This window comes from Rhinatrema bivittatum, chromosome 2 (genome assembly GCF_901001135.1).
Source record: "Rhinatrema bivittatum chromosome 2, aRhiBiv1.1, whole genome shotgun sequence".
Classification (NCBI taxonomy): domain Eukaryota; kingdom Metazoa; phylum Chordata; class Amphibia; order Gymnophiona; family Rhinatrematidae; genus Rhinatrema; species Rhinatrema bivittatum.
This window is the reverse complement of record NC_042616.1, coordinates 279,912,301-279,927,555: the sequence shown is the minus strand read 5'-3', so window position 1 is coordinate 279,927,555 and position 15,255 is coordinate 279,912,301. Positions and strand designations below refer to the sequence as shown.

At 48.4% G+C, this 15,255-nt stretch overlaps 1 protein-coding gene across 2 annotated transcripts in view; it reads left to right on the top strand.

The window, feature by feature from the left end:
• Positions 1–2,103: 2,103 nt before the first annotated feature.
• Positions 2,104–15,255, top strand: part of LANCL2 (LanC like 2) — a 179,615-nt gene continuing 166,463 nt past the window's right edge. Inside the window, exon 1 of one of the 2 annotated variants that reach the window (XM_029589566.1) lies at positions 2,104–3,312. In XM_029589566.1, coding sequence (XP_029445426.1) covers positions 3,127–3,312 — 186 coding nt within the window. In that variant the 5' untranslated portion in view covers positions 2,104–3,126. Of the gene's footprint in view, positions 3,313–14,498; positions 14,682–15,255 lie in introns of those variants that run through there. The other variant, XM_029589565.1, reaches the window with a different exon arrangement.

Below are 15,255 nucleotides of genomic sequence, written 5' to 3'. Positions count from 1 at the left end.
TTGGTCGGATATAATTGCCAGACCTACTGAATGGGAAAATGTGATGTGGAAACGTAGTAGGTCCAAAGCGAACCAGCAGATTGGATCCTGGCTGGCTCGGTTGGGGGGGGCGGCACGTCCGCCATGAATGGTCCTGGGGTCCGAGTTCGGGGCTGTTTGGCTCCGACGGAGTTCATTTGTCTTTCCTGGGTACTGACCTGTTCTTAAATTCCATTCAGGAGGTACTGGAGACACTATTTCCGAAGGTAGACAGGGCCGCATCTTTGGGGGGTCACAGGGCATAGGATGCCCGTGTCTATGGCGCTTGGTCCGAGCCTGCAGAGTTAAAATGATGTCTGATGGTAAAGGGATTTCAACATTAGACAGGTGATGGTCGACAACTGGGCTGTTGTATGGATGTGGTCCCTTGCTGGAAGGAGGCGGGGACCACGGAGGCCAGACCCTTGGCAGGCGGAGGCGAGGGTCCACTCGAGTTGGCTCCTTGTCAGAGGACATCGGAGGCCGGAACTTGGAGTGAGTGCCAATTTATTCGAGCCGGGTGGCTGGAGAAGGCTATCCTGCCGGAGTGGCGGATAGACGGGGAGGGAATGTTGAGATCCCACAATAATAATAAATGATTGTTGTTTCAGGGCTCGGACCATTTATGAATAAAGCTGCGGCCTTTGTTTTTCCCAAACCATTGTCTTGGAGTTATTTCTATGTTCAGGGTGGATGCGAGTGAGTGTGGTCCTGTATGTACATATTATGACGGTCGAAGTGGACCTTGTGTCCGCGGAGACCCTATAATGTGACTAAGGCACACTCGGCGAGCGCGGGTGGGGGGGGGGGGGAGGGGAAGAGGGGGTTTTGGAAAGGAAGGAAGGGGGAAGGAAAGGGTTAAGGAGCGCGGGGGGAATGAAAGTCCGTTCGGGAAGGGGGGGGGGGGGGGGGTGGCGAGTACGAGAGAAGGCAACGTAGATCCAAGATATGGAGTGGCAGCCGCTGATTGGCTGACAGGGAGCAGGGAGCATCTGATTGGGGGAAAGTATTTTGAAGTTGGAGGGGTCGGTACGGGGGGGCTATCAGTAGTGATTCGGCGGCGGGATTAGCGGGACAATTCGGTTTCCCTCCCACCCACCCTATTGTGTTTTATGGTTTACTGTTTGCTTATTGAATTGAACATGTTGTGTTTGGGCGGGTCGTCGCAGCGGGGGCGCTTGGTCCGAGCCTGCAGAGTTAAAATGATGTCTGATGGTAAAGGGATTTCAACATTAGACAGGTGATGGTCGACAACTGGGCTGTTGTATGGATGTGGTCCCTTGCTGGAAGGAGGCGGGGACCACGGAGGCCAGACCCTTGGCAGGCGGAGGCGAGGGTCCACTCGAGTTGGCTCCTTGTCAGAGGACATCGGAGGCCGGAACTTGGAGTGAGTGCCAATTTATTCGAGCCGGGTGGCTGGAGAAGGCTATCCTGCCGGAGTGGCGGATAGACGGGGAGGGAATGTTGAGATCCCACAATAATAATAAATGATTGTTGTTTCAGGGCTCGGACCATTTATGAATAAAGCTGCGGCCTTTGTTTTTCCCAAACCATTGTCTTGGAGTTATTTCTATGTTCAGGGTGGATGCGAGTGAGTGTGGTCCTGTATGTACATATTATGCTCTCTTTGACATGTAAACTGTCTTGCTTTCTCGGACACTCCTTCCACCCATTCTTGCTGTTTCTGACACATGCACACTTCTGCTGCTCATGTGTTTACTCATTGAGAGTAAACTCCTCTCCAGCCCGCGTGGGTAATAAAGGGCACCGCAGCAGCAGCAGCAGCATCAACATCCTCAATTTCATGCACCTACCTCCTCCCAACTCTCCTTGCCTGCACTGCCCCTCTCACCCAGGAGGTTCGCCCTCAGTGCAGAGGCAATCGCTGGCCCCCTCCGTCCCTCCCGCTGTAGCGTGTCTTCCTGATCTCCGCCCCGGCGTCTTCCCATTGGCTGAGTAAGTCCCACACAGTCTCCCTGCCCCCCGATTGGTAGGGAAGAATGGAGACATCATCCGCTAGCTGTGCCCCCTCCCCCCCCTCAAAAAAAAAAAAAAAAAGCAGCTGTCAGTCACCATTCTGTCGGGCTTTGGGAAGGGAAGGCTCAGCCTCTCGAAATCCATGTCCCTGGAGCAGGGTGGGCCAGGAGCACTTCAGCCGATCCTAGCTTAATCTGAGAAAAGGCATCTGCCAGCAGCTTCTGAGGTCGGCCCTGCTTGGCGGTGCCTGAGAGAGGGGATGGAAGGGAGGCGGGCGATTGACTGAGTATGGAAGGTGTTGCTTTTGTCCCTGGATGCCTGAATGTATAAGGATCGCTATTTGCCTTCCTGTGAGGAGGATCTGTGCATTCATTTGTGGGCCGAAAATGCTGTTATGAATGTGTATTTCCCATTAAAGGGAGGAATGCCTGCTAGGTGAGAGGAAAAGTGGCCATGCCGGGGAGAGCTCCTGACCACAGCCCCGGGACGGTGCGGGCAAGGGATTGCCGCCCTCTGCCCATTCCTTCTCTCCCTGCACAGCAGCCGCCGCCTGTCAGCCTGCCGCAAAGGAGCCATGCAGGTCTCTGACGACCACACAGCAGACTGGAGATTGGGAAAGTCATTGATGTCCACAGAGGCAGGAAGAAACAGAGCCAGGACTGAAAAGTTTATTTTGTACAAGAATATGGAATAAAGAATGTGAGGGAGAGGATACTGTAATAGCGGAGAGTAATTTATTCTTGGTGCAGAATAAGCCAATCTATCTGAAAGCCTTTTTTTTTTTTCGGAAAGTGTCAGTAGATTGCCAGCGGAATTTTGATCGCCGTAGACTGGTAGGAGGCTCTAGAATTTGCCTGTGCAATTGCCAGACGTGGCGGCTGAATGACTGAAAAGCTGGTCACATTTCTTTTTCTCTCCTTTTCATTGGCTTCTGTGCGATCAGAGCGGTAGTGAAATTTCTGGCTGACCGAAAGAGCGTGGCTGTGTCTCCCCGGCCCTGTTTTTTCTGCCCGTGTCGGAGGGGGGCAGTGGGTGCAGCCTGGCAGCGGCTCTGCTCCTCGGGAGAAACGCGCGCTGCGGTTGATTCGTGGGCTGCCGGCGGCGCAGCCCTTTTGTCCCCGCTGGCGCGCAATGGGAGAAGCAATGTCGAAGAGACTGAAGCTGCAGCTCGGGGGTGAGTCGGACACGGAGGAGCGCGTTTTTGCCAACCCTTACCCGGACTATGATCCAGCTGCTGCCTCCTCCGAGGAGGGGGAGGAGGAGGACGTGCAACTCTCGTCGACGACCCTGGACGTCCCTTTCGACGACCAAGGGAAGGTAAGCGTGGGAGGGAGGGAGGGAAGGGGCAGCTCGCCCTGATCCTAGAAACTCCAGGTCTGGTATGGAGATTTGCTATTGGTGACCCTAAGTCACTGAAGGCAGGCCAAGTCCATGCTGGGCTCTCCCTTTATCTTGTCGAGGCATTTTGGCTGCTCAATAGTTTTCCACTGGATATAGGATTATTTTTTATGGAAAATACAGCATTTTACTATTTAAAAGTTTTTGCTGTGATGGAAAGGACTTTCCTGATGATGGAGTGACACAGGCACGGGGCACCACTGGTCCCCGCCTTCCCCTCGATAATATATACTGGGACATCTGTTTGAATCCAAAGTTTACTCATTCCAACATAACCTAACACGTTATCTCTAATTTTGAAACAGAACGGAAAAAGCAGCTTTAAATAAACTAAAATATTACCCGTGTAATGCAGCGTTCACCGGGGAGCAGACTTTCCTTTTGTTAATCAATATTTGCTTTTTCCGGGTTATTTATTTATTATTTATGCCCACCTCTTTGCTCCTCGTTCAGACATACCTTGCAAAGTGTTTGAGAACGGGACAGCCCTGCCAGGCTGTTCCGCCTATTTATTAATTTAAGGTGTGCCCTGGCCCCAGCGCAGGAGCTCCAACTTTAATTTTAGGTTCTGGGGAGTGTGGGTGGGGATGGGAAGGGGTCCAGGGCTTAGGATCGTAATTTATTTTTAGCTCTCATGGGGTTGATATGCTATAAGTCATGGGGGGGGGGGGGGGTGTCGGGGACCCAGGACCCTATTTATGCTATTCACCTTTGGAGAAGATTGGGGGGAGGGGGGCTGGGCCCAGGACACTTTTTATTGTTGATTTGGGGTGAGGGGGCTGAGGCTGTCGCCACACAAAGTCAATTTTGTATTTAACTTTTGGAGGAGTCGGGGCTGCCTTGAGTGGCAACCCCAGGCTTAGCTGGGGTCAGCACTGACCCCCAATCAATCTCCCCCTGTGGCCATGAGATTTTTATGGCAGGGGCTAGCAGCAGTCCCTTGAGATTGGGTCGTTCTTGCATTAAAGAGCTGTTAGGCATGTTCATTTACTCCATGGTATTTGGGCCACAAGACAAAAGAATGTGTCATAGAGTTGCAAAGTTTTTTGTGGGAAGGGACTCCACTATCATGGCAACACCCCTCCCCCATAATAGAGGGACCCCCTCCTGTGATAAAACTTTGTAGCTTAGTGGCTCCAGCCTAAAGTTTGTGGCAATGGAGGGCGGAGTGATTTGCCCAAAGTCACAAGGAGTGGCAGCAGGATTTGAACCCTGGCTTGCCTGGTTTAGCACCTGCTTCTCTAACAACTAGGTGGCTGCTGGTCTTCCCTCCCCACTGGTTCTACTGGTGCTATGTCATTGCCACTTATGCCCTCCTGCTGACCCTGTTGTTTCTGTCTTAATAGAATAAATGTGAAAGTTAGTAAAGTTAGTATCGGTGTTCACTTATTCTGGATAGCTGGTTTTAGTCACCTCCTTATTTCATAATCTGACCATTCGCCATCACCTCCTCCCCCTCACTTGCCAGTGATACTACCCAATTTTATTTATTTCTATTTATTTTATAAATTATTTCTTTATTTTTAAGGCTGGGTATGAACATTATCTGGACCGAAATAGCCCCCAAAAGTAACTGCTTTCTGATATTTCCAGGTTAAGTATGGTCAAGTTATTGAAACTTCTCCCAGCTTTTCTGGGAGTGGCAGTATAGCCCGGTGGATAAAACCATGCTCAGAATAGATTGATCCCCCCTTTGGGTGGTGGTTATGATACCCTATGAGCAGCCAAATAGTTGAATATTATGTTAGACCTTCCAGTAGCCCTTCCATAACTTTCTGCTTTACTGTGTTACCACTCCGAGAACCCCAGACCTCATTATCATGCAGGGATCCTCATGGCCACCCCTCTGCCTCAGATGTCAGTAACCTGCAATAAGACAACTGGAAACATTTTTCTGTAAAATGCAATTATTCTAAAACATGTCAATCCCATTTCTCCTAGCATTAGTAGTGGACTGCTAGAATGTGGGACAGGGGATTTACATACCTTTGTTTACCTCACAATTAGGTTGCAGTTTACTATTATGTACAGCAGCACAAGGCCCTCAGCTTGAGCTCACCTACTCTCATGAAGACCTGTGCCAGACTTTGAAAAAGACTGCTTTATTTCCCATCTCCCACTGTATTCAATTTGCAGCTCCAACTCTGAAAATGACTGATTATACCCATGTAGGTTGATTATGGTAATGAAGAAAGGAGATAACCTATGTTAACGTTAGGTGTAACAATTATTCATGGGGGTAACCTGCACGGAGCAACAGTTACTTCCTTATCAGAAAACATGGGGGTAACCTGCATGGAGCAGCAGTTTCTATCCTTAACAGAGGTCATGGTGGTTTTTCAGTCAATAAGCAGGGCTGAATTAAACATCAATTGTGGTGACATCATAAGATGGCATAGAATGGAACTGTCTTTCCATGCTAGTAGAGTTTTGAGCTCTGCTGAGCATGTGCAGAAGTTCTCCTCAGTCAGTTTTTGTCCGAGCTATCGCATGGATGGTTAAAACAGTCTCTCTGTGACTGACTCCTCAGTTACAAAAAAAAAAAAAGGAAAACCCTTCTCTCACTGCTTGTAGCAACCCCAAACAGTACTTTTAAGTACTATAAAAGAAAATGTCATGAATACCGACCCGCAGTTTTAAGGCCTGCACTTGCAGGTGCCTTATGTCTAAGATGGATGGCCAGGAGCTTTGCTATTGATGCCTCATCCAGACCATGACCAACCAAATTGTGCAGCCTGTGGACAAATGTCTCCTCGATTCCTTGAAGTCATCCACTAAATTTGTGTTGAAATCACAATTCCTCCTCTTCTTCTTGAAGCTTTGACTCAAAGGCACAATAGGGAAGAAAAAAGTGGGTCAAAATGGAAAAATTCTAGTCCATGGGAGCCTCAATCATTGGACTCTAAAAAAAAGTTCCGTCAAAGCATCGAGAATCATCGATGCACATAGTGCAAAAAGAAACAGTGCCTTCAAAAAACCAAAGCAATTGATGCATCATCAAAGTACACTGAGAAACTGGCACCAAAAATACAAAAATGTTCCAGTACATCCAAAAATCACTGACTGGAAGAGAAGTCCCATGATGCATCGGAGCACCATTCGACGCAAGTATCAACACACTTGACACATGGGAACTTGGTGCATATATTGATGCAAACATCACTGACACATTCAACACAATCTGCATTGACATCCTTGGTGCAAAAGTCATTGCATCTAGCTAAACCTGCACCAGTGCAAATTATGCATCCTACTTCAATGCAAACGCACGAACCATCCAAGCGATCATCACTTGATGCATCAAAGGCATGGCCATCCAGAACAGGTCCATTGATTCATTCATCCATCGATTCAAGTTATCACAGAATCCTTCATTTCCATGCAAGAGCTCTTCTCAGATGACGATCAACACCTTTCCCCTAAATCTAACTGCTCCAGTTCTTCTAAAAGACCAAGACAAATGGAGCAGCATCTTCCACTGCTGGCATTTCATCCAAGGGAAAGATGTACCTAGGAAAATTTAAAAGCAGCACTACCAACACAGCTCTATAATGCATATAGTGCTTCACTAGTTGAGGGCCAGCTTAGACTGCCACCCCCGATTACCACTTCCATCCTGGTGGTACAGCTGTTATCACAGGGACTTCAACTATAATCCCTAGAACCTCACTACTCTACTATGCAACTTCCTTTTAACCCATGTCTAATAAAAGATCAGCCTATCCTAGTTTCAGAGGAGGATGGGCCATTTCTTACACCGGCTTAAAGATCACACCAGGCCATGGAACAGATTATTACCTTACCTGCCAGGTATTCACAACACAGTAACGAGCAGGCTCAGCAGAATTTTCAGCCTGCATAAATGATCATTATACCAGGACATTGCCAACCACCTTTTCCAGACATGGTACTAGCCATGAATCGACCAATTTGTGACAGAGCAAAATAAAAAACTAAACCAGTTCTGCTCCATCCAACTGAGTCCTCTACGAGAAGCCCAGGATGCATTTCTGATTCCCTGGAACACAGACCTCATGTATGCTTTTCCTCTGATAACCACTTATATCTCAAACAATACTAAAGTAATGAGGGAACAAGCCATGATGATTCTTGTTGCACCAGAATGAACAAGACAACCATGGTATGCATATCTCGTTCAACTATCCTCAAATACACCAATTCCCCTAGGAGACAACCCCTCTCTTCTCTCTCAAGGAGGCACATTCTTGCATTCTATTCTACCTTTCCTACACCTGACAGCATGGATGTTGAATGCACAGTCTTAGAAAAATGGTCCCTTTCAGAACCAATCCAAGATGTTCTTCTCTCCTCCAGAAAACCATCTACAAGTCATCAGTACACATTCAAATGGAAATGCTACTCCATTTGGTGTCATTCTCATCATGTTGAACCATTCACTGAGGTCCTAGACTTTTGTTGTCCTATCTCTATTCCCTAGCACAATCAGGTCTTGCAGGAACATCAATACATGTACATCTCAGTGCAATTGCAGCTTACCATGCATCAGACAATAACAAACCAATCTCTCTGCATTCTCTCATATCCAGATTCATAAAAGGCTTTCTTTGTATGCATCCTTTCGTAAAGAAACCATTGGTACCTTGGGACATTAATATAATCCTAACCACCTTTACACAACCTCCCTTCGAACTGCTAGATATGGCTCATCTGAAATAACTCCAAACAAGGAACCAGAGCTTGTGGTGCACTCTACTCCGTGAATTATAAAGCCCAACAAAGTGCACACGAAACTTAATTTGGTCAATGTTCCAAAGTCCATTCCATTTATTATTCCAAATGGTAACTCCTTACATTCACACCACAGAATTTTGTTATACAACTTGACAGCAGTCCCCGACACGGACCCGTGTTTTGCCTGTCGGCTGCTTCGGGGGGATTCTTATCAGTGTCTACAAACAAAAATAGTAAAGATATGACCAAATTCTAACAACTGGGCTACCCAAAGAACAGACTACATACAAAAGTTCACATACCTGTGTGGTAATCAGTCATATTACATATTACATTACATTCAGTCCTGAATACAAGTGTCTATTATAGCCTTATGTATATATATCTTCATATTATTTATTTCTGAGACTAAATATTACCTAGTTCTATGCTAGCCATTACTCTGGCTTTTCCTCCTCCCAGTTCAAGTGCCCCTGTTTATTGTAACTTTCACTCTCTTCTTCTCTCCTAGCCTATTGTTCACGTTGTTGTTATGTTATTGCACCACTGTTTATTGTAAACCGATACGATATGATTGGTATCATGAGTGTCGGTATAAAAAAGCCATAAATAAATAAATAAATAAAAATATATTTTTTTACCGGAGCACAGTAGCGCTGTGTCAGGGAGCAGAATTTAAACCCTAACTCAGGCTATCTTGGCGCGAAAGCAGCGTTAATCACAGACACTGGTGATTAGCTAATTACCCATCATTCCTTGGCCGTCATACTAGAGTCATAAAAAATGATGCCACTCAAGCTCGGCATTAAGTCCATTTGGGGCTAATGTATTTAGGATGTAAATCCATTTTTGTTCTCTTTTAATAAGAATAGTAGAGAAATCCCCTGCTCTGGTTGGGGGCGATATCACATCAATGACAAAAAAAGTGTTGTTCTTCTACTGTGTGCGGTGTCTGTGTCCAGTGGGCTACTAGTGGAGCCGTTTCCCTCCCCGTGTTTATACTAGATTTATGCTCAATTATTCGTGTCTTAATTTTCCTTGATGTCTTACCCACATATAGTTTATTGCACGGACACTTAATCACGTAAACCACCCCTTGTGTGTCGCAATCAGAATGCCCATATAAAACATAGGTTTTACCTGTAATCGGATGTACAAATTCTGACAAAGTCGATGTATGTTTACACAGTGAGCAATGGTCGCACGGTTTGTGCAAACCTCTCTCTCGTTTGCTACCTTGCTGGGTAAAACATGAGTGTACTAACCTATCCCGCATGTTAGAACCCCTTCGATAGGTAAACCGGATGGTATTCCGCAAATATGTGTCAAGAGCTAATTCACCCCAATTTCGCCGAATAATTTTTGAAATGTCATTACTAATCGTAGAAAAGGGTAAAATGCAATTGATTGTCGGGGTAGTGTCCTTCGTCTGGGGTAAGAAAAGTAAATCCCTATTAACATTAAAGGCTCTTGTGTATGCTTGCTTCAAAACCTTATTGGGGTACCCTCTCTGTCAAAACCGCGATGACATCTGCTTAGCTTGGAAAACATAGTCTGCCCTTGTGGAGCATAGCCGTCTGAGCCTTAAAAACTGACCTGTAGGAATGTTATTCTTCAAATGGGGTGGGTGGAAACTATCATAAGCTAATAGGGTGTTCCTATCTGTTTCTTTACGGTAAATAGATGTATAGAACTGGTGATCTTGATAAATAATCATCACATCTAGGAACAGTATTTGATGAGAATCAATCACGAAGTTAAATTGTAAATTGGGATTTAAGTTGTTTAGCCAATCTATAAACATAAAAAACTGGACATCAGTGCCTTGCCAAATCAACAGTATATCGTCAATATACCTAAACCAATGCACTATATAAGGTTGCCAATCCGATGTATAGATATACCGCTCTTCGAAATCCGCTACAAACAGGCAAGCTAGACTGGGGGCCATGGTTGCCCCCATGGCTGTGCCCTTAATCTGTTGATAGTATTGGGATTTAAACAAAAAATAATTACGTGTGAGTGCTATCTTAGCAAGATCCACTAAAAAGTCAGTAGGGACCCGTAACTGTGTTGTCCTTGAGTTAAGGACCCTTTCAATCACTACTAATGCCTCATCCTGTGGGATGTTGGTGTACAAAGATGTAATATCTAACGTGACTAAAAGACATGAATCAATTGCTAAATGAACATTTGATAATAAAGAAATTAAGTGAGCCGAATCTCTGACATAGGATTTGATGTGTGGTACAAAGGGTTTCAAAAAAGTGTCTACAAATTTAGACAGTGGCTCAAGTACTGAACCAATCCCGGACACTATGGGGCGTCCCGGGGGGTTCGGGGTTAATGTTTTGTGTATCTTGGGGACTATGTAAAACACTGGGGTAATAGGGTGTTCAGCGATCAAAAAAGCTGATTCCTTTCCTGTAATGTGGTTGAGATCAGCTGCTTGCTGTACTAACTCCTTTCAATAAATGCTCGTTTGATTTAATGGTGTTGATTATTGAGACCTCTAAGGCTCTTACAATCACACTACAAGAGGAAGTGTCTGGTCAGATAGAAGCCATTAAAGCGAGCACAGTGAAAGAACAATTTGATATCCAATTGGCGGACTTTAAATCTAATTAGGTTGTAGGCTCCTCTAAGATCCAATTTTGTAAAAATCTGGGCGCCTTTGATCCGATCGAATAACTCTGAGATCAAGGGGATAGGGTATCTATTCTTCCTGGTAATGTCATTCAAGCCCCGATAATCAATACAAGGACGTAACGTTCCATCCTTTTTTTTAACAAAAAAGAAGCCCGCCCCGGCAGGTGAAGTGGAGGGTCTGATAAATCCCCGTGCTAGGTTCTCTCGAATATATTGAGTCATGGCTGCTGATTCAGGTTCAGATAAGGCATAAATCCTGCCTCTGGGAGGAACTTTCCCAGGGAAAATATCAATAGCGCAATCATATTCTCGATGAGGTGGTAATGACTCAGCCTGTCTTTTACTAAAGACATCCGCGAACTCTTCATAGGGAGCGGGAATAGGTGAAGAAATCTGCACACGGTGAATTTGACACTTCTGTACTTTCTGTAAACAGTTCTGAAGACAAAACGGACTCCAATTCACCAATTGTAAGGAAGCCCAATCTAGTTGGGGCTGATGTTTTCGTAACCAAGGTAGGCCCAGGATTACTTGATTAACTGAAAATGGAAGCACATAAAGCTGAATACTCTCCTGATGAAGAACCCCAGCATTCATAAGGATGGGTTTGGTAATCAGAGAAATTCGCATGCCCAGAGGTTGCCCAGATACAGAGGTGACCGACAGAGGAATGGGTAATACTTCCACGGGAATTTGATGAGTCTTAACCAGGCTTTCTTCTATGAAATTGCCGGCCGCCCCTGAGTCTATGAAAGCCTGAAATGTAATTGGTTCCTGTTGTATGGTGAAGGTTACTGGAATCAGTAGCTGGGGAGAGGGAATGTTGGGACCCAGGGAGGCCTCTCCTACCCGACCTAGGTCCGAGAGTTTCCCGCCCTGTTGGGGCATTTGTTAACGAAGTGCCCGGCCCCGGCGCAGTACAAACATAGATTTCTTAATCTTCGCCTTTGTCACTCTTTCGGAGATAACCGGAATCTATCAATCTGCATAGGTTCATCGGTGTTAGCAGACTCCTCAAGTGAACGTGGAACGACAATGGGTTGCTGAAAGGTTGGCGCCAACCTATAAGATCTTCGACTGCCCAAACACTCTCATGCTCTCTCTTGAAAGCGTAAATCTAACCGGATGGCTAAGCAGATAAGCTCTTCCAATGATTCCGGAGGATCTCTGCCCGCTAATTCATCCTTGATGGTATCAGATAGCCCTTGTCGAAAAATAGCGGTGAGGCTGTCCTCTCCCTAGGCGAGTTCCGCCGCCAGGGTTCGAAATTGGATAGCATATTCACCCACTGAGCGAGAGCCTTGCTTAATTTGTAGTAGGTCATTGGCTGCCGAGGTAGATCGACCTGGTTCATCAAAGATGAGATGGAATTCCTTTAAAAATCTGTCCAGATTATTAAGGAGAGGATCTTCTCTCTCCCACAAGGGTGATGCCCAAGCCAGGGCTGGCCCCTCCAATAATGACAGGATGAAAGTGACCTTAGTCTTGTCTGAAGGAAACGAGGATGGCTGAAGAGAAAAATGCATCCGACACTGATTAATGAAACCTCGACATTGGGCGGCAGTTCCGTTGAATCGTGGTGGCGGAGATAGCCGTATAGGAGCAGGTACATCACTGACAGAGGCAACCGGAGCTGCGGATACGTGGGCGAGAGAGTCCATGCGGGCGACTAACCGGTCTAGGACTCCAGTGACTTGGTCAAGGACCCCCTGTTGTTGAAGCCGGGACGCTAACCCCGGAATTGCCTGAAGTGCGGTCAAATCCACTGGTTCCATGGCTTCGGTCAACTGTTACAGATATATGTGGAACCAAGACAGGAGACCGCTTACCTTGTCCAGGGAGGAGTTGGAATAGTTCCTCGAAAGGTCCGAGTCTGGGCAGGCAGCCGACAGGCGTAGCCCACAAGACAGTCTGGATCAAGCAGGCAGCAGGCATGAGTATCCACAAGGCAGTCCGGGTCAAGGCAGGCAGCAGGCAAGAATATCCACAAGGCAGTCCGGGTCTAGGCAGGCAGCAGGCAAGCGTATCCACAAGGCAGTCCGGGTCTAGGCAGGCAGCAGGCAAGCGTATCCACAAGGCAGTCCGGGTCAAGGCAGGCAGCAGGCAAGAGTATCCACAAGGCAGTCCGCGTCTAGGCAGTAGGACAGGAATGCAGCAGGAGCAGCAACAACTAAACACCACTGTGGCCGAAGCAGTGAAGAGAGGAAGAGACGTCTTTTAAATAGCCTAAGTTTCCCGCGCCGGAGCAGAGCCCCGTCGGCGTCTGACGTCATAGGGGGGCGTGGCCTCGCCCCAAATCGCGCGGGGCCGCATCGAGGAGGAAGTCACTGCAGATGAAGCGCACCGGCGCCTGGGAGCTCTTCCGACGGTAACTGTTGCGATCCCGGGTCGCCCCCGGGACCGGCACTTACCTCCGGCACGGCCTCAACGCGGTCCCGACGTCCCCGGGCCTGCACAGGCCTCCCACGCCACGCTCCTGCTCCGGAGGAGCAGCCGGCGTCCTCCCGCGGCTGGTCCCGCCCCCTAGGCACGCGCGCGCGCAGTTTCCCCAGCCTTAAAGGGGCCAGCCCGGGAAAACCTCAATCTGCCCCGGGTGACGTCAGACGCTGCAGGGCTACTTAAGACCTGCAGCTGCAGCATTTCCCTGCCTTGCAACGAGGTTCTACAGGGGCTCCCTGTCTTCTAAGTTACTGCGTTCCACTGTTCCCTCTCCTGCTGACCCGGCTTGACTCTTGACCTCGCTTCTGTCCATTCCCTTCGGCTTGACTCCTGGACCCTGTCTCGGACCCTTCAGTGTTCCTCAGCGCTTCTCTCCACGGGCCTGAAGATTCTCCTAAGTCCCAGCGGCCGGGCCTCTACGGGCTCCTCCTGGGGGGGGGGGGCTCCGGCTTCCAGGGCGAATCTCCAAAAGTCCCAGCGGCCGGACTCCTACGAGCTCCTCTCGGGGGGGGGGGGGGGGGGTACCGGTCTCCAGGGTGAAGGTCTTCAGATCCTGGGCCCAACACCTTCCCTTCTCCGCTTCACAGCCGAGCCCCTGGTCGCATAGGGCTCCACCTGAGTTCACTGCCCGAGCTTACTTCCAGGCCGTTCGACCGCCTCCCGCTCAGGACGTCTGCTGTGTTCTTTCACAGCGTACCATCTTTCGTCCTGACCGGCCCAAGGGTCCACGAAGTTAACAGTAACAGCCGCAAAGGAGCCATGCAGGTCTCTGACGACCACACAGCAGACTGGAGATTGGGAAAGTCATTGATGTCCACAGAGGCAGGAAGAAACAGAGCCAGGACTGAAAAGTTTATTTTGTACAAGAATATGGAATAAAGAATGAGAGGGAGAGGATACTGTAATAGCGGAGAGTAATTTATTCGTGGTGCAGAATAAGCCAATCTATCTGAAAGCCTTTTTTTCGGACCCAGAAAGTGTCAGTAGGTGCCAGCGGAATTTTGATCGCCGTGGACTGGTAGGAGGCTCTAGAATTTGCCTGTGCAACTGCCAGACGCGGCCACCGAAGGATTGAAAAGCTGGTCACGTTTCTTTTTCTCTCCTTTTCATTGGCTTCTGTGCGATCAGAGCGGTAGTGAATTTTCTGGCTGACCGAAAGAGCGTGGCTGTGTCTCCCCGGCCCTGTTTTTCTGCCCGTGTCGGGGGGGGGGGGCAGTGGGTGCAGCCTGGCAGCGGCTCTGCTCCTCGGGAGAAACGCCCGCTGCGGTTGATTCGTGGGCTGCCGGCGGCGCATGCCCTTTTCTCCCCGCTGGCGCGCAATGGGAGAAGCAATGTCGAAGAGACTGGAGGGCAAGTCGGGGAAGGAGGAGCGCGCTTTTGCCAACCCTTACCCGCACTTTGATCCAGTGACCGCCTATTCCGAGGAGGGGGAGGACGTGCGCCTCCGGTCTACGGCCCTGGACGTCCCTTTCGATGACCAAGGGAAGGTAAGCGTGGGGAGGGAGGGAGGGCGCAGCTCGGCCCAATGGCAGACGGCAACAGGGAGCGACCCGCGTGCGCATCCCGTCCTCTGCTCGCGCTGCAGCAGCGGCAGCCAGTCTCTCTACCTGTGTCCCCCCCCCCCCCGCGCACGGGGTCACAGTAACCTAGCAGCAGTGCACGGGGAAGGCAGCGTTACCACTGACTGAACGTTAAATGTGTAACCGTCGCCTCCGCACGGGGCCACAGTAACTGATTATGGACCGCATCCGGAAACTTTACACTTCTGCTCACCCTAATGAGGCTAACAGATGGGGGAGAGGAGAATCGGAAAATACGAAACGGCCACAGAGGCAATACTGGACTCCGGAGCAGTGCTAGCTTTTTTGATACCTTGTGCGAACAACTACTGTGCTCCCCCTCCCCATTCTGGTATTATTTTTTTTTTTTTTTAATACTCAAGTTTTATTGTTTGTCCAGCAACCAAAACACAATAGAAACAGTCTGTCCTTTCTCAGCAGATGAAAAGCCCAGTTGCCTCTGGTGATCAAACTTTAAAAATTGATACCTGAAACAAAGCAG